The sequence below is a fragment of the Amblyomma maculatum genome, chromosome 3 (genome assembly GCF_055883805.1).
Source record: "Amblyomma maculatum isolate TAMU_Amacu chromosome 3, ASM5588380v1, whole genome shotgun sequence".
Classification (NCBI taxonomy): Eukaryota; Metazoa; Arthropoda; class Arachnida; order Ixodida; family Ixodidae; genus Amblyomma; species Amblyomma maculatum.
The window spans coordinates 20,562,053-20,584,606 of NC_139346.1; the positions used below are offsets into that span (position 1 = coordinate 20,562,053).

At 47.2% G+C, this 22,554-nt stretch overlaps 1 protein-coding gene across 1 annotated transcript in view; it reads left to right on the forward strand.

Annotated features, from left to right (window-relative positions):
* The window catches only part of LOC146194319 (vacuolar protein sorting-associated protein 33A-like), a 149,031-nt gene that overhangs the window by 15,169 nt on the left and 111,308 nt on the right, over positions 1-22,554 (forward strand). The window contains exons 4-6 of the mRNA XM_084597348.1: positions 3,255-3,382; positions 8,386-8,470; positions 18,083-18,184. Of these exons, the coding sequence (XP_084453474.1) occupies positions 3,255-3,382; positions 8,386-8,470; positions 18,083-18,184 (315 nt within the window). The remainder of the gene's footprint in view (positions 1-3,254; positions 3,383-8,385; positions 8,471-18,082; positions 18,185-22,554) is intronic.

A 22,554-nucleotide genomic window follows, 5' to 3' on the forward strand; every position in this document is an offset into this window, starting at 1 on the left:
TCGATGATATCCCCATGATTTGAACGGCAGGTGTATGAGTGACAGGTCCTCAAACATCACCTCGAAAGTTGAAGATGCCACAGAAGGCCCGGCTTCCTCTTGAACTTCAGTCTCGTTCACGCAGGAATCGTTGCGCACTGGTACCGGCATGCAGGGCTCCTGTATCTCATCAGAATTGTCGCAGCTGGGGCTGACACAAGTTGAGCCATTTTTCTTTTTCGCTGGGGAAAGACGCTGTCGCTTGGCTTTTTAGCATTTTAGGCAGATAAGCAGGGGAGTCGGGTAATTTCGTGGGGATGGCATCCTTAGCCAATAATGCTCGACGAGGTGTGCTTACATGTCTATTGTGCTCTGCTGCCCAAGTCTTGCACACAGTGAGGCTTGAAGTGGCGCTGAAGTGGCGCTCACATATAGTCATTTGGTTGCAGAAGCTGATCCTTCCTCTGTAAGGCGCATCGCCCCGCGTTTAGCCGCTCTTCATCTTTCAGTGCTGAGTAGAGAGAGAATTTCTCTCAGCAGGATTTGTACGCAGTAGAGCAGCGAGGAGGAAAACAGCTTTTGCCCATCGCCGCAGTATGCACGAGCGCATGATGCAAAATAAAATGGGAAGAAATTCGAGGAAAGCCGCATGGCACGAAAACAAGTGCAGTGACTGCTACCTCTTCTCCAACTGCAGTAGCCCGCGCCGACGCTGCCCACGCATCTGCTGACCCTCTATAAACTGCCAGTGTCATCTACCGGCGCTCTAAAAATGTCACGAATCATTGGTCGTCACCATCGCCCGTTGGGGAGGCGACGCCGTTCAGACACCTAGTCTATTCTTCCACTTCGGTCGGAACTGTACCGCGATCCGGTTCAGAATGGTTCCTTCGATTTTTATTGCGAAAGCTATACTACTCACACTTTCAAGCCTTCGCGTGACCCGGCCGCAGTTACGTCTTACCCACGTGACGCTGTGACATCACACCCCATGTAACACTAGGCGATGTGGGCTGGCAGGAGCTGCCAACTTGGGTCTCTCGTTTCACATGAGACGGTCATGTCAGAATCAGCCTGCTAGGACCCTGGCATTCAGGTTACCCCTATAGGCCACTAAGGCACCTTCATACGGCTTGGTTAAAGCGGGGCTTTATATGTGGGCTGAGGAAGAAGAAAAAGAACGCTCGATCACCCACAGCTAATGCTTTCGCTCAATATTTGGTTCAGCAGTGTCGAACCCTTGTAATTTTTTCCAGTTCGGGTTCAGTTCCAAGATGGTGAAAAAAATTCGGGTTCAGTTCGTTTCCGGTTTTCGGTCCGATTCTTAATTCGATTCGACACCCTGAAGGAAACTATAAGTAATAATGTGTATAACTTGATTTTGAATAATTTGCAGGGAAAATTAATGTGAAGGGTATGCGTCTCCCGAAGATGAAATGCAATGTTGAATGTGGATGTGGATGAACAAGTAATAAGGAGAAATGAGCGTGGGGATACCAAAATACGGGCAAACTTTAATTAGTACTCTAATACCACAAGCCATTTTGCACTAAATAGATGTGATGTGAGTCTGAAATTGAAGATGTTTATCTAGTTCCGCACGTAGACCTTTAAGGACACATGATCAGAAGCAATGATTGAGTTTTAGCTAATGCTAACAGATGGAGTTTCGCAAGTAATTTCATGAGGTGAGTTGCAAATCATAAATCTATATTGGGATACATTAACGGACAGCAGATTATTCCAGCACCAGTACAGTACTTTCTCTGCATTACTATTCAGTTTTTCTACCAGCTTGTTTACATAACTGCAGGTCATTAGAAAAGATGGTCGTGCTGTCTGCGTAAAGGAAACATTTTGAATTATAATGGCACATGGTGAGGTCATTAATATAAAGTTAAAAACAAGAAAGCACCAAGGAGGGAACATTGCAGAAGTCCGATGTTTGTAGCCTTGAATTTTGAATATGTAGCTTGTTTTCTATCGAACAAATAGCTTTTGATTACTGTAAGGGCAGGCCCAGATATACTAAGGGTGTCAAGTTCACTGAATCGAATAGTATGGTTGAGGGAATGAAATGCTTTGAAGAGATCCATGAATAATGCACCAGCAATGTTACCCGCATCAATGAAGGATTTTGTTTTCTTCTTTCAGTTGATGCATTACACATTGGTATAACTGGATCACCACGTGGTGTCAACCTGCAATAGCTAAATTATGTCTCTTGTGCTGTCTTTATTTATAACTTTGAGTAATGACTGCGACTTTAAAAACCATATGACTTATGAAAGAAAAAAAAAAGGAGTATAAGCACTCAAAATTATTTTGGTTTACTACGACACTTTAGCCAGCTCACTTCAAGAATTGTAATGTCAGCAAGCAATTTATCAGCTATTATATTGTAATTTCTTCTATGCTTAACCTGATCTAAAGCTGCCGTTAACTTGGACCGTCGTTTGGCTCTTGAAACCGAAATAGCGTGAGAGAAGAAAGTCCACTTGTTTTGTGTATTTGTGTTTCCTTAAAAGGTGCACAAGGGACATTGCATAACTATATAATGGTCAAAGGGGAGTGTCACATAGTGATTCATGCATTCTGATGTCTTACATATCATTTCATAGAAGGGAATTTTGCAGGCAAAAATTTGGAGTGACAAGGGCAGGTCAGCTTCAGTGTGGGCAGATTCAGTGCAGATTCAGTACAGTGCAGTGCAGATTCAGTGCGGACAGGTCGATTCAGTGCAGATTCAGTGCAGTGCAGGTTCAGTGCGGGCAGGTCGCACCTGCCTGCGCTGAATCTGCAGAGGCATGGGTTGTATTCCTCCTTCATTTTCTGTGTTCGCGGGATTCTGGGCTTGCACGTAGATTGCTGTGTTGTAGTCTGCAATTGCGCACCGTTTCACTTGCCTGTTCGAATTTTTTTTTCACATCCTCAAACAAGCTCTATGAAGCAAAAAAAACATGAACTTAGCCGCTGTCATCCTGATGAGCAGTGGGCTTGCTAGCATGTCTGGATTGGCTTCAAGACATCCTTCCCAAACGGGACCAAGAGGGAACGCTAATATTCTCAATATTTCAAAACATTGAGCTACTCACCAGTGAGGTCCTTGCATTATCTGGGCCCAATCAGCATGCTTGACAGAAGGAAGCGGCAGGACAACAGTCTGGCTGCCTTTGTCACCTTTTGTCTATTTCTGGGGGATATGCATGTTTGTAGGAGTTGACCCTGCCTGTTTGTGCGGAAATCAGCAGGTGGGATCATTGTTTCCTCTTTAGGACCACCAGGTGACCCAGATGTTCCACCTGGCTGCCCAGCGGCCGGTCACCACTACTGCCCAGCACGTCATCTACATGGTGAGGCCCCGACTGGCCCTCATGGACCTCATCGCGGACCAGGTGCTCGAGTGAGTGGCTGCGAGGCCGGGGCCCCCCTGTTACAAAGTACATACAAAGAACAGTGAACACATTTTTCATGTGTTTTCGTATTGTTTTTCAAGCCGGTCATGCCTTACCAACAGGGCCCCCCTGTCACAAAGTACAAAGAACAGTGGACACCTTTTCCTTGCGTCTTTGTATTGCTTTTCTTGTGTTTTTGTATTGCTTTTAGAGCTGTTCATGCCTTACCAACAGGGCCCCCCTGTCACAAAGAACAGTGAACACCTTTTTCTTGTGTCTGTATTGTTTTTCAAGTCGGTCACGCCTTACCAACTGGCTTGCAGCCGCACCCTTCCCAGTTGCATTCCTGTTGGACTGATACTCTGACAACTGGGCAGCGTACCCGAATAATTTGGCTGGCAGAAAGCTGCTAGTGCTAGGAACTATCAAAGACAATACATAGGTACTCCTTATTTGCAGAGGACAACAGCTACTTGTAGGCAAGTGTTGGTACAATTTGACTGCCTATACAGTCAATACTGTTAAGCCTCACTATAATGTAACCATTCAAAACAAAAATGGTGTTAGGCATGGAGACACCATTTCCCAAGTACTGTTCACAGCTTGCTTGGAGGAACTATTCAGATAATTGGGGATGGGGGCAGTTAGGGATAAGGGTTCCTGGAGAATACCTCAGTTATCTGTGATTTGCTGATGTCATTGCTTTGCTAAGTAGCTCTGGAAATGAACTGCAAAGAATGATTTATGACCTGGACAGGAAGAGCAGAAAGGTTGGCCTAGATTGTAAGGTAACATTCAACAGCCTCGGAGAGGAACAGCAGTTTAAAATAGTTATTGAAGGACTGGAAGTGGTAGACGAATATGTCTACTTAGGACAGGTAGTGACCTAAGGTAACATTCAACAGCCTCGGAGAGGAACAGCAGTTTAAAATAGTTATTGAAGGACTGGAAGTGGTAGACGAATATGTTTACTTAGGACAGGTAGTGACCGCAGATCCAGACCATGAAAGGGAAATAACAAGAATAAGATTGGGATGGAGCGCATTTGGCAAGCACTCGCAGATTATGACTAGCAGCTTATCGGGAGGGCTCAAGAGGAAAGTATATGACAGTTGCATCTTACCGGTACTCGCCTATGGGGCTGAAACATGGAGACTAACGAAAACGTTTCTACTTAAGTGGAGCAATATGCAGAGAGCTATGGAACAGAAAATGTTAGGTGTGTGTTAAGGGATAGGAAGCGTGCAGAGTGGATCAGAGGGATAACTCGAGTTAATGACATTCTTGTGGAAGCCGATAAGAAATGGGCATGGGCAGGGTAACCGATGGTTGCTAAGGGTGACAAATTGAATTCCAAGGGAAGGAAAGTGTAGCAAGGTAGGTGGGAAGACTTGATTAAGAAGTTTGCAGGGATCAGATGGATGCAGCTGGCACAGGGCCAGGTTAATTAGGAGGATACGGGAGAAGCCCTCCAGTGGGCATAGCATGGTCAAAGCAGTCGTACTGGGTGCGAGGAAAAGAGGCAGCATTGACATCGCTCTCTGAGTTTCTCAGCAGCAAAGAAGTAATCATTAAGGCACTCACCCATGGGTTTAAAGGAACCGGGAAAAAGCTGAAGAAGATGACATTTCTTGTTTTTTGAAGCATTTTAGAACCCTCCTTAAAATTTTTTGTTCTAATTATGTGTGAATAGCAGTTTTTCTTTTTTTACAAAATCAATTACTATAGGCTACCGAATTTAGTACAAGTATTGTACTGTAGAAACTACTCAAATATATATTTGTGGTCATTTTCTACTTTTGCCAGTGTCCATAAAAAGGGATATTCATGCATAACATTGAAGCACTATAGTGGTGGTAGTGCAGTAGACTATGTAATTGAAGATGCATCACTGGCGTGGTTCAGCTGCCCCAAGATATGATCTATTGCCAGCTCCTTACAAGGGATGCTACAGCATGTTTGCCACGTCCTGGACTGTGTTGGGCAGGCAACACAAAGACCTTGGCCACGGCGAAATTGTCTACATCGGTTGCAGTTAGCAGCTAAGATGTCCTTATGTAGCATTCGGCTAGCATCCACAACACCTTATTGTCCTTGGGTTTGTGTTTTAGTGTGAAAGCATTCCTTGCCTCTTGAGTGACATGACCATGAGCAGCATGTGTCATCAAATAAAAAAAAAAAATTTCATGCCAGGACTCTAACCAACATCCTTCTTTGTCCCATCCAGGCGTGGTAACCACTGCTCTATGCCCACTTCCTGCAAATGTGTAGCTCTTCTCTAGTGTAAGGGACGCTGAAGAGTATTCAGGGAAAGGGAAAAAAAAGGGATAAGACTGATATGTGAAGTACACAGGTAAAAATAAAACACCTGGAAATAAATGTAAACTGAAAAATACAGCATGCCACTAAAAGAAAGTAAAAGGTGGAAAATAAAAGTAACAACAGAAAATAAGAAATGAAAATAAGTTAGAAAAAAAGAAAACAAGATATAAAAAAATTAAGAACGCTGATAAAATAGTCTAGTAAGTTGTGTACGCGTTGGAAAAGCGGCGAAACACAGAAATGAGGTCGTAATGAAGCTACCGATGGCGTAGAGGTAGAACGTCCGCAAGAGGACCGCAGTTGAATCCCGATGCCGCGCAATCCGCCTTTTTCACAAGGCCGCTCTGCGCATGCGCGCCTCTCCCCTGGTTGAAAACAAACCACCAGCCCAAGCTGCACATGCGCAGTTCGTGGCCTGCGTGATCGACGCAGCCGTAACTGATCTCGGAGACCTTGTGTAGTTAATATTCTTGAGAGGCGTATGCGACAGATGGTGGTAGCTGTCCAGAACACACGCCGTCATTCCGCTGGCGCCAAGAACGTTTTCAACCAGCAGCAGTCCAGAGGGCACCGTATTTTGTGAAAAAGGCGGATTCTCCATTGGATTAAAAAAAAAGATTCCGCGTGTCGATGGAATTGCATAAATAAGTTTGGGGTGCGACCTGATGCCGGTGAACACCTCCGGCAATGCACTTCCTTACCAGAACAGGAGTTGGCCACCCTGGTGCAGTAATTGGCCACAGCCTCCCATGATTAGTTTTATAAAACCCTGGCTCTCAGTCAACGTCAGTAATTGACAAAACCCTTTACATTGAAACCGTTAGGTAGCGAAGCACTGCAAGTAGAAGACGAATATGTCTTCGTAGGACAGGTAGTAACCACAGATCCAGACCATGAAAAGGAAATAACGGGAAGAATAAGGTTGGGATACAGTGCATTTAGCAAGTACTCACTGATTATGACTAGAAGCTTACTGGTATCGCTCAAGAAGAAAGTATAAAACAGTTGCATCTTACCTGTACTCACCTATGGGGCTGAAATGTGGAGGCTAACCAAGAGGGTTCTACTTAAGTTGAGGACAACGCAGAGGGCTATGGAACGAAAAATGGTAGGGGTAACGTTAAGAGATAGGAAGCGTGCAGAGTGGGTCAGAGAAATAACCAAAGTCACTGACACTCTAGTGGAAATCAAGAAGAAGAAATGGGCAGGACATGTAGCGCGAAGAAAGGATAATCAATAGTCGCTTAGGGCAACAATCTGGATTCCGAGAGAAAGAAAGCGTAGCAGGGGTTGGCAAAGAGTTAGGTGGGCGGATGAGGTTAAGAAGTTCACAGGGGTGAAGGGGATGCAGCTAGCACAGGACCGGGTTAATTGGATTAATATGGGAGAGGCCTTCGCCCTGCAGTGGGTATAATCAGGCTGATGATGATGCTGATGATGATGATGAAGAAGGAAGCTAGGCCTGAACCTCGCAATGCCTTTGCATTTCTGCACTTAAAGAGACTAGAGTGCACCCCAGTAATTTTTCCCACAAATATGACTGCTCAGGAAGCAGCGTCTCAGCTTCATATATCTTCATTGATGCGTGTTGCAGTGTTTGCAGACAGACAGCATGGCTTGGGCTTGTTTCTTTTGAATCTCTTTTTGTTTTTAGCTTAGTGTGGTGGTTGTGTTTTCTTTTTTGTTTTGTAGGCTTGTTTCTTGTGGAGAATGGTACTGCATTCATAGTAATCTGTCATGATGGCCTGTCAGTGTTTGCACCTGAACAGGTCGTCTCCATGAGGGCGCTGGGAAGGACATTAAAGGTGCACTAATGACACCCAAATATGCTATCAAAATCTAATAAACGGCATTTGGTGACACTGTCGCCGCATATCTGGCAGCGAAAAATCGAATTAGTGCTGAGATATTGCGATAAGAAGTTGAGGTTCTTTTTGTTCCCGCCGCTCGAATTCAAACTGTTTTCTTCTACTACATAGTAGGGTAGGATGACGCACACTATGACACAAGAAGAGACTCCATGATTGCTGGCGCGCGGGGAGCGGAGAATACTTCGCAGGTGCGTGCTGAGTCATGATCTTCATTTGATACACACTTAGGGTAGGCGCATCTGCTACTCCGAGCTTGTATTTCAGGCGCCACAGGCCCAAACCAAACTGCTATCTGAGCACGCACAAAATGCCTGAACGTAACCGAAACTGAAGTAGACGCCTGTAGCGCCATGCTAGCTGAGAGACTAGCAGCATCTATTGACAAGCGGACGAAATGAGTATATTTTTATATTTGCCTTGCAGCATTTACGTTGCCTTTTCGCCGTCGTTTACGTGTGATAAAAGCATGTTATCATATTCGAGACAAAATCGACAACCGCATTCAAATGGGCAACGTAATTTGCATTTGTCAGCCTCCGGGATCCCTTGCGCGTCACATGATTTGTAGTTGAGAGTCTCGGCTGTGGCAGTGATACCTGTATTCCTGTTCTTCCTCTTTGCTACCTTATAACAGCTCTGTTTTCCGTAAGAGTAGCTTTTTTTGTAACCGGGAGCTGGCATTCTATCGATGCTAGCCCATTTCATTTTTCTCTTTAGTGTCCCTTTAAAGAAGGGCCAGCATACTTGGGCGGCCGTTTTTGGTGTGGTTTCTTTCTCCTCCTCGGGGGCATGAAATGTCCCCTCTCTCTCTCTCCCAGGCAGGCCCGACAGTCAGGGCAGCGGAAGGAGTTCCATGTGTTCTTTGTGCCCCGCAAGAGCCAGCCCTGTATCCGACAGCTGGAGGTGAGTGAGCACCACCTATACTGGTGTGGTGCAGAATTACTCCCAATGTTTATTTGAGGCACATGCAGATATGCACATACTGGCAGCACAGTTGTTTAAAGGTCTGAGAACAAAGTGTATAAATATAAATCTCATATAAATTTTTCGGCAAAAGGTTCAAGCCAACGTCATTTTGAGGACTACTAGTATATAAAAGCAGATTGGTATTCACTGGTGCATTACCTTGCTTCCTACACACAGGAGAGTCCCGTCAAGATGAACTTGAATGAGATAAACAGTGCAAGAATGTAGCTTGCTTTCCTCTAGGACTGAATGTAAAAGAAAAGAAAAAAAAAATAGCTTTAAGATGAATGGTTCACCTGTACTTTGGTTAAGGTGTTCTTTCTCAGTGACGGCAAACCACGGCTAACCTGAGGCACGGCACTCGGGAGGCAATCACGGGGCACTTTCAGGAAAAAAAAAGTTCATAAAGCAAGCTCCTACGTGACTTACAGGGAGGCTTAGCGTGAGACAGACAAGGACAAGAGAGGGACTCAGGATGAGCACATCTTTTTTTCCACTTCCAATTTTAGTTTGTAAGTTAAGCGCTCGTCCTCATCTGTCTCACGCTAAGCCTCCTTGTAAATCATGTAGGGGCCTCCTTTATGAACTTTTTTTCAGGAGTGCATTTTTTATCTGCTTCCAATTTTAATTGTAAGTTAAGTGCTCGTCCTGAGTCTCTCTCTTGTCCATCATGTAGGAGCCTCCCTTATGAACTTTTTTTTAGGAGGAGTGCATTTTTAATCTGCTTCCAATTTTAGTTGTAAATTAAGTGCTCATCCTGAGTCCCTCTCTTGTCTTTGTCTCACGCTGAGCCTCCCTTTAAATCATGTAGGGGCCTCCTTTATGAACTTTTTTTGGGGACGAGCGCATTTTTTTCCCGCTTCCAATTTTAGTTGTAAGTTAAGCGCTCGTCCTGAGTCCCTCTCTTGTCCTCGTCTGTCTCACGCTAAGCCTCCTTGTAAATCATGTAGGGGCCTCCTTTATGAACTTATTTTCAGGATGAGAGCATTTTTTTTCCGCTTGCAATTTTAGCTGTAAGTTAAGCACTCGTCCTGAGTCCCTCTCTTGTCCTCGTCTGTCTCACGCTAAGCCTCCCTGTAAATCATTACCTACCAACTGGCCCAGAACTCCAATTTGCTCAGGTTCCTACAAGATAGCTTCTGCATGCCACCGTGGAGAACTACGGGGAAGCTGTTTTGTGGCAACACATTTTCTTTGGTTAAGCTTTCATGCCAGTGCTGCAAAGCCAGGGCACCATTGTGCCTACACTGACATCATCTTACATTATGAAGTCACGTGTGCATCTCATCCCATCCGGCGTGCTGCCTCCCACAGACTCAAAGGCGCATATGCACAGGTTGGCTGCAAAATATTTGATGAGGCTATGGTGCATATGTGCACAACAATACTACGCCTGATTTCTGCCCGTCGCTTAGTCCCGGGAAGGGCCACGTTTGACCTTGAACAGCCGCGAAGAAGACGAACTCTGGGTAACTGGCAGCTAATGCTTTCGCTCTACATTCGGTTTAGCAGCATTGAACTGTTCTCATTTATATGTGGGCTAGTATTGTTTACGCTTTCGCGTCATACAGGTGGAAGCACTGCTTCTATTGCTTCATTCTGCTCCAGACTGCTTTCCCTGCTCCATCCTGCTCCAAAATGCAATATTGCTCCAAAACTGCTCCAAATCGGCACCCTCAATATTCTGCCATCAAATTTGGCGGAACACGGGAACAATGTCATAGCACCGGGGGCAAAGATATACGCGCAGTGCATCTTGCACTGGGCTCAATATAAATGAAATTTTTGTAAGGGAAGGAAGCATGGAGCATAATAATAAATATTAGTTCGTAAGTAAATTTAGTATGAGCCACAGGTGATTAGAGATAATTAATTGCGAAAAAATGCACTATGCATGTGACGTATAGCACCTTCCAGCCTTTTGAATCACCAGTGGAGTAAGTAGCAAGAGCAGCAAACGAAGCAGATAGAGTAAACTACCGTGAGTCTTTAGGAAACTTGTCCGGCCGCAAAAAATACAAAAGACTTTGTAATGCTTTTACTATGAAAACAAGCCAGTACTTTTTCATCGAGTCCCTTTGTCCATGACAAGCACGTCAGACCTGCATCAGACAAAATCGTACTTGAAGCGTTATGGGTTGGTACGCCAAAGCTGTCAGTCACCAGGAAACTTGTCAGGAGTGTTGGAGCTTGCGTCCTACTGCCAAGATATAAAAAATGAGCTCCAGCATTGCTCTTGCAAAGAATGATGAACTATTGGCAGGAGGCAGTGAAGTAAAGCTGAAGGATGGTATACCCTTCTGTGCCATCTGTCTGTATCATAAAGCTGTTCCAAAATGCTCGAGCCTGCTTCCACCCCTGACCTCCTCCATGTTTACAAACAAACAAGGTGGTCGAGGTGGCGCTGCAGTAGGCTGCGATCCCACAGTAAGCAAAAAGCACGGAAGTGGCACTTGGCACCAAGCTTGTCAGGGCGCGTTATTGTGGTCTGAAGGTGCCTTTTTAAAGACAAAATAACCAGTGCTCAGGATTTTATCAGCCCAGTCATAGGATCAAAAAGGATCATGTAATACCCCATATCTGGGGGCTATGAGGTGTATTCTAAATAAATAAATAGATAGATATGCAGAGAATAGGGACTGGAAATGTGCCCAATAATCTGAACTCCAAATTAGTATCACTGATCTGATATACAGTCGAACCCGAATATATCGAACTCGAAGGAGATCGCGAAATAGTTCGATATATCGATAATTCGATATACAGAAATCGGCTTGTAGCGACACTTACGATGCGAAAAAACGATACCGTATTTGTCGCGTATTCAACTCACTCGCATAATGAACCCACCCTCCACTTTTGCACCCAAGAATTTGGAAAAAGAAAGCATTAAGGCCAGCTCGCTCAAGTGCAAGCGATTGAGCCATCTCAGCGACGAGCGGCAGCGACAGAGCGAGAAATTTCCAACTTGTTGGAACTGCGTGCCTCTTGCCGCTCGAGCCACTGCGGCAACTCAAAACAAGGTTTCTGTTTCGCTGCGGCAGAAATCGCAAGCGTTTTCGCTTGCATGTCGATGGCGCGCGCCACTCCGTTTCGGTCGTCTGGTCCGCAGCTCATTTCTCGGCAGCGTGCCAAGATGCTGCGCAGCGATAATGTCACAGCGTGTTTATCTTTTGATAGCTCCTGCGGTGGCGGGGAGCAAACTTGGCAGAGTGCCTGTGATGGCTTGATTGCACAAGCCTGGTTCGATTTATCACGCCGTGCTTGAGGCGGGCACAGTCCACTGCCACAAAATCATTGGAAAGTGCGACAGCTGTAAATGCCGTTTGAAGCGAAAAATGCTAAAAGCCGGTGTCATGATCGCAGTTCACTGCATGCTTTCGTCGATTCATACATGCAAGAATAAACGACTACTGCAAAAAAAAAAAAAAAATCCCTGCCGCTTTTTAACGTTCGCAGCTGCCATATCTTACACTACGTCGCGCTTACAGCACAACAATAAGAATGAACGACTCTTGCAAAAAAAAAAATAAAAAATAAGAGAGAGAGAGAGAGAGATCTGCCACTTCTTAATGTCCGCAGGCGCCATAGCCATGCCAGCCGCCGCACGCAGAGGGTTCACAACACACGCTGGAGAAAGCGTCCGACGTTCTGTCTGAGAACGGGCTGAGCTGGCTTGGCGCATGCGTAGCGCGTGCTACTGCGAACAAAGGCCGGGAAAGAGGAAGGAGAGAGATAGCTCGGCAAAAGAATGGGCACACCCTTGCGCTTTGCTCTGTCGCGTTTTTCCCCTCTCGTTTCCACCGGTTCTCTCTGGTTCATTCACGCACATGGCTTGCAAACGTCACGTGCCAACGCGGGGGAAATGATAACGGCAGATGCGTGCGCCTTTAGGGTATGGGCGCGGCGCTGCCCTAGACCAGCCGTCGCCGAACTGTCCCCTCTCATTCCTTCCGCGTGTGGCTTGAAAACGGCACGCGGCAAAGGGCCGAGGGTGATGCAATCTTCTTTGGGGAACACTTTCCGGGGCGTGATGCGGAGTTCGATATATCGAACGACCGGTGAAATTTTCGATATATGACGCCGCTTTCCTATACTTTTACATGGGATTTTCAAGGGGATATTCTGTGAGTTCGATATAACCAAAATTCGATATATATCTGGGTTCGATATATCCGGGTTCGAGTCTATAACGCATCGAAGTGGTAGACTCGACATTTGAATCTATCAAGTCGAAATAGGTAAGTACATCAGGTGCACGAGCAGACGTTCCATGTTCCAAGTTGTTGCTAAGGTCAGCCTGTGTTATACAGTAGAACCCCGCTGTTGCGTTCCCGGGTGCTGCCTTTTCCCGGCTGCTACGTCCTTGTGGTCGAGTCCCAGCATGACTCTCATAGACTTCCATGTATTAGAAACCCCGCTGTTACGTCATAGCTTGGGACACGTTCCCGCATGATACGTTGTGAACTCGCACCCCAAGCCAACCCGAAAAACAAGCAGAGACGGCCATGTTTACTTTTTCGACGAGTTGACTTGGCCTGGCTTGGCCTAGCGTTGCTGGCGTGTCTACAGAGGGCACTAGTGATGCTTGGGCAGGCTGCATCATCATCATCAGCAGCAGTAGTTGCGCTTTTTTTTTTTGAGTCTTGCTTTCTTTCATTACTCCATGCTCCATCCTTTGTGCGGTTGGTGTGTGTGCGACTGAATTCACGATTGCCGAGCTTAGGACTCTTTCCGCGTGTATTTTCCGGCTGTGAATTCGTTCCGCGGTCGTGTGCACATGCGTCCAGCGCACTCAATCGCCCACCTGGCGCGTGCCAACCGTTCAGCACGTAAATACAGCAAGATGGCATCAAGAAAGCGCAAAGCGCTATCCTTGGAGGATAAACTGAATATTCTCCGCACTGTGGATGCAAACCCAACGCGGAAGCGGGTGTGCATCGCTAAGGAACTGGGACTTGCGCCATCCACCCTCAACTCTATTGTTTCGAAAAGAAACGAGATTGAAGCAAATGCCCGGTCCTTTGACATCAAAAGCAAGCAAGCCCGCGGTGCGGAGCACGTGCAGCTTGACGAAGCAGTGTACAAATGGTTCAAGCAAGCCAGAGCTGCAGGTGTTAATTTTGATGGCACCATTTTGCGCGAAAAAGCACTGGAGATAGCAGACAAGCTCGGGATCGACCGATTTAAACGAAGGCACGGAATTTGCTACTGAACCGTGAATGGGGAGGCCGCAAGCGTGGACGTGGCTACTGTAGGCAGCTGGAAAGAGACCGTGGCGCGCATTATTGACGGCTACGAACCTAGGGACATTTTCAATGCCGATGAAGCGGGCCTCTTTTTCAAAGTACAGCCCTCGAAGACGCTTAGCTTGAAAGGCGAGGCTTGCCACGGCGGAAAATGCAGCAAAGACCGTCTCACCGTTTTGTTGTGTTGCAACTCGGATGGCTCCGAGATGATGAAGCCGTGGGTCATCGGCAAATTTCGAAACCCACGTTGCCTACAGAATATACGTTACCTGCCCTGCCACTGCAAGAACAACAGCAAGGCTTGGATGACGTGCGCAAATTTTGACGAGTTCCTCGCGTACATGGACTCGAATATGGGCTGTCAGGACAGAAAAGTCGTCCTTTTTTTAGATAACTGCTCCGCGCATCCTAAGGACACTACGTCGCTGCGGAACATCAAGGTGGTTTACCTTCCGGCCAACACGACCAGCCACCTTCAACCCTTAGATGCTGGCATCATCAAAAACGTGATGCATTTTTACAGGAAATGCATCGTGAAGTGATCCCTGGCCTCTGTGGACCGCGGGCAACAGCCAACTGGCATTACGATCCTGGATGCCATGCACTATCTGGCCACGGCATGGAGTGCTGTCACCGCCACAACGGTCAGGAATTGCTTTGCGAAGTGCTTCGGCGACGCAGACAGCGCAGCAGAACCAGGAACCGTGGACAACCCCGGAACCCCCAAGGACTGCGAACTGGACACGGCCATGGAAGCGGTTGGCGCGAACGGGATCGTGTACAACGATTACGTGTCTGTGGATGATGCCGTTGCCACCTCCGAGATGATGACTATCGACCAGATCGTGGCCGAGTGTGTAGACGCGCACAACAGTGGCGACGAAGAGGAAGAGGAGGATGCCCCGCAGCCGGAACCGACGTTTACATCGGCTGTGGTGGCATTGGACCTTCTCAGAAGGTACGTTCGCGACGATCGCGAGAGCCACATGGCACTGCAACTTTTGGAGAAGCGAGTTGTGCTCACCGGACGCGAAAAGATGCGACAGACAACGCTGCATGACTTCTTCAAGTGATAACATGGCAATAAATGCATTCAATTGCCCACTACTGTCATTTTTCAATTTGTCCTACTTCCCGGCTCTTACGTTTTTTTTTTACGGTCCCATGAAAAACGTATCAGCGGGGTTCTACTGTATATATCTTTACATGCTTTGGCCGTTCGTTTTGTGAGCGGTGAGTGCGAAGTTGGAAAAGTGTTGAACTTGCATAAAAAAGAATCAGATTGGGAGTTTGTATTTCAGAAAAAGAAAATGGCAATTATAAAAGGCGTTTGACATTGGCAACATGCTCCAGAACATAATTCAAATGCTCCAAAGCTGCTCCAAAATGCTTGAGCCTGCTTCCACCCCTGGTCATACTTTTAAAGGATGAGCTTAAGTGTCCCCAATAAGGTAGCACCTTACACTGATAGGGCGTGATAGGGGAATAATGTAGCAGGCAAAAGAAGCTTCCGCTGTTGCTATCGCAATTCAACTAGGGTTAACCAGAGTTAAACCACAGCAATTTTTTTGCCATTTACAGTTGAATCCCGCTATAACGAAATTCACGGTGCACGAAAAAAAATTCGTTCTCGCGGAACTTCGTTATCGCAAAAATTTGACGTGAAACGCTGAAAGAATTGCCCAAGCAGCAGCAAAGGCGTTTAATGCCAAAAATCTGTAAGCTTGGTTTGCTTACGCTTCACGGCGAGCAACGCCGTCACGCGATTTTCGCACTCGGTCAGCAAACCCATTGCAACATCGTCGTCTCGGACAGCAACGAAATTCCTGATGACATCAAAAGCGTCCATCACCTGTACGGCGGTTGCCGCAGCCGGCGCTTCCTGTACGTCGTCGTCTTCTTCATCGGAAGAGTCCTTATCATTCCGGGCAGCTTTTATGATCTGCTCATCACTCACATCTTCGTGAACAACAACACAAGCGTCAGCGCCGATGTATTCGTCGAGCTCGAGATTAGGCGGCACGGTCCCTATTTCTCCCAGCGTTTTCCAGGCGGCCGCGATCCCCGGAGCCGGTGACGCCTCTTCGTCGTCGTCTGTAACGCCTGGTGTTAGGCCAGCAGAGTGTACGAGTCGACCTTCGGCAAATCCGGCGTGCCTGAAACAGTTCACAATTACTGAGCGCCCCAGTGTGCTCCAGGCAGCAGACATAATCTGCAGTGCCACGTACAAGTCCACCTTCGTGTCTCGGCCGGTTTCAGTGTTAAAAAGCAGCCGCTGAATTAACCTCCCGCGGTAAGCGCGCTTCAGGCTAAGAATCACGCCCTGATCGAGAGGCTGTAAGACAGACGTGCAATTGGGAGGGAAAAACCTCAGCTCCGTGAGCTTGACTTCGTCGGAGTGATGCGCTGAACAATTGTCCAAAAGCAAGCAAACTTTACGGCCCTGCCGCTTCATGTCGCGGTCGAATGCCATCATCCACTCGGTGAAAATAGCGCGGGTCATCCATGACTTGTTGTTCGCCTTGTACTGCACAGGTAGGCTACGAGTTCCCTTAAAACAGCGCGGCTTGGCACTTTTGCCTATGACTAACGGCGGACGCTTGTCCGAGCCATCCATGTTTGTGCAAAGCAGCACTGTGATGCGTTTTTTGCTGTGTTTGCCGCCGTGACAGCGCTGCCCCTTGAAGTCGAGCGTCCTAGCCGGCAACATCCCGTAGAATAGCCCGGTCTCGTCGGCGTTGTAAATGTCTGCAGGCGCGAAGTTGCTTAAAATTCCGGCCATGTTACTCGCCTTCCAAGCAGCTGCTCCGTCCACGTCTGCTGACATTGACTCGCCGCACAACACTTTTCCAACGATGTTATGGCGGGCCTTGAAACGGTTTAGCCAGCCATGCTGGCTTTAAAATCATCAATGCCAAGTAGGCATGCATAGTTCAAGGCTTTCTGCTGGACGATGCTTCCGGACAGGGGGACGTTGCTGGCTCGTGCTTCCACAAACCACGCATGCACTGCTTTGTCCAACTCTTCATGGAGGGGCCGCGTCACCTTTTTGTGCTTCGAGGATGTGCCTGAAGCAAGTGCCATTCTCACGCTGTCCTTATTGCCTAGAATCGTTGACAGCGAACTTGCAGGAATTCCGAAGTCTTCAGCAATTGCCGCTTTCTTCCTTCCGCTTTCTGCTTGGGCGATTATTTGAGCTTTTTGCTCAAGGGAAAGAGTTTTGCGTTTTTTCACTTGCGTTGCCATCGTGTCCTGCGGATGAAAACTCGTCGTTGTCGAAGAGAAAGGCAGCGAGTGAACAACGCGACCACGACACAAAGCCAAAATGGCGGAACTGCAATCACGTGATTTCATGCTTAATGTGGCTTTGGATTTGACTTGGACTTCTCGCCAATAAAACTAGTTTCGGTTTCGATTTTGAACGCGAAAATTTCATTGAAGCGGAAACGCTCTGCAAAAATGGTTCGTTGTGCAGAGAAATTTAGGCCATTAATTCTTATAGGATACTCGCGGGGAATAAAAAATTATTCGTTGTCGCGGAAATTTCGTTGTGGCGGGATTCAACTGTAGTACCCTTAAGTGCTGCAAATAAATGTGGCTTTGAAATGGCCTGTTGCAAACTTTCCGCTTGTTCTTGCATGCCAAAACTGTGTGAAATTATTTGAAGAAAATTACTGTTTGCTCTGGATTTGCCCTGAGCCAAACAACTGCTGTTTCCACAAGCCTAGTGCGAAGCACTGTGTGGAGACACAGCACTTCGTCAGTATGGGGAGGAGCCTTTCATATTTGGCCTTTCTGCCTTTCATTAAAACTTATTGTATGGTGATTTGCTTATCTTCATTGTATACTGTTTTGCTTATTATATTCTTATTATTGTTATTTTTTACACCTATGCCATCTTCCTAAATTACATATGTGCCTCGTTGTTCTTTTGTTCATGCTTTGTTTTTCAGAGATTTGTATGCTTACTGTGCTAACCTTCTGTTTTCTATATATATATATATATATATATATATATATATATATATATATTCTGTATGCGCCCCTCCCTTCTGTAGCGTACATCTGTACCCTGAGGGTATTTTAAATTCATAGCTCCTAAAAGCTGTGTTTTGAGTGAACGTTTCCCTGTTTGCAGGAGCGTGGTGTGTATGGGGAGCTGGACATTGAAGAATAATATATATATATATTCTGTATGCGCCCCTCCCTTCTGTAGCGTACATCTGTACCCTGAGGGTATTTTAAATTAATAAATAGCTCCTAAAAGCTGTGTTTTGAGTGAACGTTTCCCTGTTTGCAGGAGCGTGGTGTGTATGGGGAGCTGGACATTGAAGAATACGCTCTGGAGCTGTTCCCAGTGGACAGCGATGTGCTTTCCATGGAGATGGAGGCCTCTTTCAAGGTGGGCCTGGAAGTTCTTGGGTACCAAGGTGCATTCAGGGGTGGAAGTGCTGCTCTATTTGGCTTCAGATTGCTACATCCTTCTCCAAAATGCAATATTGCTCCAGAACTACTCCAAACGCCCGGCTGCCTTGGTGCTTTGCACTGCTTTTTGTCCCGTAGTTGCTGTGGCCCATATATAGGCACTAACGGAAATATGGCAGCAGTTGCTAGGGGGTAGTAATTATCGCTTAGCACCCACCTATGGCCAGCCATTATAGCCATAAAGGTAAAGCTGATGAGTGGCTCTAACTATTGGTACATTGAATAAGCAATAAGCTTTTTGCAAGTTCATCAGCAAATAGTCAATTTCAGTACAATGTTCCAGCTCCTGAAATCAGCATGTTCTAACACGAAAAATGCATTCGCAGACATTGTGAAAGTCTCGAGTGGATTTGCAACAGCTTCTTGCCGTTTGTGAAGCAAACACAAACAGTAGTGGCCGCAGGTTGTCGTGGCTGTTGCTGAAAACTTGTGATTGCAGCATTGTGCAATGTTCCAGGTCCATGACGTACAACTGGCTGTGGTGGTGGTCGCTAAGTGCATGGATTGATGGCATCCTTTGGAACTTGAGGTGGCACCTGTCACTAAGCTTACGTTCTCCTTTGAATGTACAGGTTTTTGAATATCCGGGGCCCGGGTTTTAAAAAATTCTTATGCGAAATCTACTGCACTATTCGAGCTGAAATAATGTTCACAAACTAGCAAAATATGGTCTGCGTTATTTGACAAGTGATTCAACATCGGTACTGGCCTAGATTTTCCGGAATCGACGAAAAACAGCTCTCAGCGGCATGCACAATTTTCGCAGAAGAAAGTTGAAAAGCTGCTTTGACATGGTTGGGGGTAGGCTTATAATCGAAGTCGACTTATAATCTGCAATACACGGTACATTGTGAATAAAGTAGTAGCACCTAATTTTGGTTTTGTTAGGCACAATATCAAACTGTTTCGGTGTGACCTAAAAAAGGAGGCTGCACTTTATACATAGGTACAATCGGTGCCTGAATACGCTTGCATTTGATTGGAGTCATCATCATCATCATCCTCCTCAGCCTGACTATACCCACTGCAGGTCTAAGGCCTCTCCCATATTCCTCCAATTAACCCGGTCCTGTGCTAGTTGCATCCACTTGACCCCCGTGATCTTCTTAACCTCGTCCACCCACCTAACTTTCTGCCGCTCTCTGCTATGCTTTCCTTCCCTTTGAATCCAATTTGTTGCTTTAAGTGACCATCGGTTATCCCCTCTTCGCACTACATGTCCTGCCCAGGCCCATTTCTTCTTCTTGATTTCCACTAGAATGTCAGTGACTTGAGTTATTTCTCTGACCTACTCTGCACGTAATTTGCACGATATTGACACATGCCATTCATAGACGACGAAGATTTGAACGGGCAATTCGGAAAAGACGACGAAGCGAAACAGTGCTCCGCTTTCGTGCTGCCCTGACTGGTTGTTGGTGTTCTTCGGTGCCAGAGTGCCAGAGCGCCTTCTGTATAATGTTACGTTACAAATCTGGTGGAGGTGCTGGGTATCGATCCAGTCCTGCATAATCAACCTGTCAATACGGAGCTTACCCCCGTACATCAACGCCTCGGCCGCCGCCTACGTGGAGAGCCCCCTGAATTTGGACCCCTTCCGGCTGCTACCAGGACGACGTACCCTCAGACGGCCATAGAACCTGCTGCAATGACATCTGGGAGCAGGCTTTCCATCCACATCCTGTGTCATCAGCCACGAACACCCCCCTCTTTTCATGGCGACGTGTTCGAGGACGCCGAGGACTGGCTATAGACCTACAAGCGAGTTGCTCGTTACAACGGGTGGACTGATGAGCGTGAGCTCCACGACGTATACTTCGCTCTTGAAGAGTCTGCACGGACATGGTTTGAAAACCATGAGGCTTCCTTCCCATCCTGGGCAGCCTTCTGTCGTGATTTGAAAGCCACTTTTCCTAGCGCCGTCCGCCCGGAGCGAGCAGAAGCTGCGCTACACTTGCGCAATCAGCGCCAGAACGAGAGCGTGCGTATGTTCTTTGAGGACATGACACACCTTTTCAAGCGTGCAGACCCACAAATACCAGAAGCTAAGAAGCTGCGTCACCTGATGCGGGGCGTTAAACAACTTTTCGCGGGACTGGTGCACAGTCCACCGCGCACTGTGGCGGAGTTTCTCAGCGAGGCAGCGACCATGTAGACAACGCTGCAACACCGAGCCCGTCAGTATAACCGTGATGTGAACATCATTGGGTCCGACGCAGCCCCTGTGCAGGTTGGCAGTGACATGGACGCATTACGAAATCTCATCCGTTCTGTCGTGCGGGAGGAACTGCAAGCGCTCCGGATGCCTTGCAACACAACACCTTTTCCTTCACTGGCTGAAGTCATCCGGGACGAGGTGCGTATGGCAGCTGAGCAAGTTGCTGACATCACATCACATCACATCACATCACTTTATTTTCCTTAAAGACCCCTTGCGGGGTGTTACATAAGGGGTGGGTTTTTATAAAGTACAGGTGTTCAATGCAGTCATGAATGTTCCAGGGCAGGTGATGGCAGCGATATCGTGGGGAAGGCCGTTCCAGTCAGCTGCTACTCGGCAAAAAAATGAATTAGAGAAAACAGTGGTACGGGCACATGGGCGCAAAACTTGAAGAGGGTGACTGATGCGATGGGATCTGCGCGGCGGGGGTGCGCAGATGTAGGGTTCTTGTTGGAGTGGTGAATAAAAAAACTTGTGAAATAAGACGAGACTGGCAGTGCGACGGCGAGCAGAAAGGTTAGATAGACCTGATTGCAATTTTAGAGATGATATGCTAACGTCGTATGAATACGAGGAATGAATGAATCTGGTGGCCCTGTTCTGCACAGCTTCGAGGGCGTTTGTTAGATATGCTTGGTGAGGGTTCCAGATGGCCGATGCGAATTCCAGTTTAGTTCTGATGAGTGAAATGTATGCTTGTAGTCTTACATATTGAGTGGCATCCCGCAGGTGACGTTTCAAGAAGCCGAGTGTTTTATTAGCTGATGATATCAGGTTAGTCACATGCAGATGCCAGGATAAATCATTAGAAATGGTGATACCTAAGTATTTGTACGACCGGACGAGGTCGACAGAGGAGTTAGAAATTGTGTACTGGAAAACAAAAGGATTTCTGCGGCGGTGAAAGGACATATACTTGCATTTGTTAGGGTTGAGTGTCATCAGCCCCTGCAAACACCAGTTTTGCACATGGTTTAGGTCAGCTTGTAGGGATTCTTGATCAGAAGGGTTAGTGACTGAACGATAAACAACGCAGTCATCAGCAAACAGACGAATATGACAAGATACATGCTGGGGTAGGTCGTTAATGTAAATAAGGAATAACAAAGGACCGAGAACGGAACCCTGCGGGACGCCGGAGGTTACTGGAAGCGGGTGGGAGGGCTGATCATTAATGAAGACAGACTGAGAACGATGCGTGAGGAATTCTTTAATCCATGCGATGATGTTTGGATCTAGGTTCAGCTGAGAGAGTTTGAGAAGCAAGCGTTGACGAGGTACTTTGTCGAGAGCCTTAGCAAAATCTAGGAATATGGCATCAGTTTGTAGGTTAGTGTCAAGGTTGGCGTGAATGTCATGAAGAAAAATGGCTAGCTGAGTTTCGCAGGAAAATCCTTTCCGAAATCCATGCTGGGACGTTCCCCAGCAGCGCGTTCCCCACCAGACGTTCGACGCGAGACCCACCTACGCGTCCGTCCTACATAAGGCTCCCCTGCCGGACCATAGTATCAACGCCGCAGCTCCAGCAATGGAGCCGCAGAGTCCTCGCATGGAGGACCTCGCATGGAGCCGTATGGAGCCTCGCTTCTCCCCTCCGCCAATCTACCAGCGACCCCGTAAAAGTCAAGTATGGCGGCCCCGGGACCGTCGGCCCCTGTGCTATCATTGCGGTGAAGCCAGTCACCTTTACGGGGCGTGCCCGTACCGCCGCGTCAACATGCGGGGTTTCGCCTCGGAGGACCTCTACCCTCGGAATGCCGAACGGCCTACTGAGATTGCCCCGTCACGTCCGGTTACCAAGAGCGTCGGTCTACGTCCCCGACGAGCTACCGTTCGACAAGTCCCAACTCTTCCCGATGCCGCTCTCCCAGCCCTGGCCGGGAAAACTAATACCAGCGGCCTTCGGAAGCAGGGTCGCTAATGTCGGGAAATGTGAAGATCCTCAGTCATCGTCAGGCCGACCCGACGAGATTTCGCTTGTGTCAGGTAGCGACAGCATCCGGCATACTACCTCCGATTTGTGTGTAATGATTGATGGAGTGGATGTCATCGCATTACTCGACACT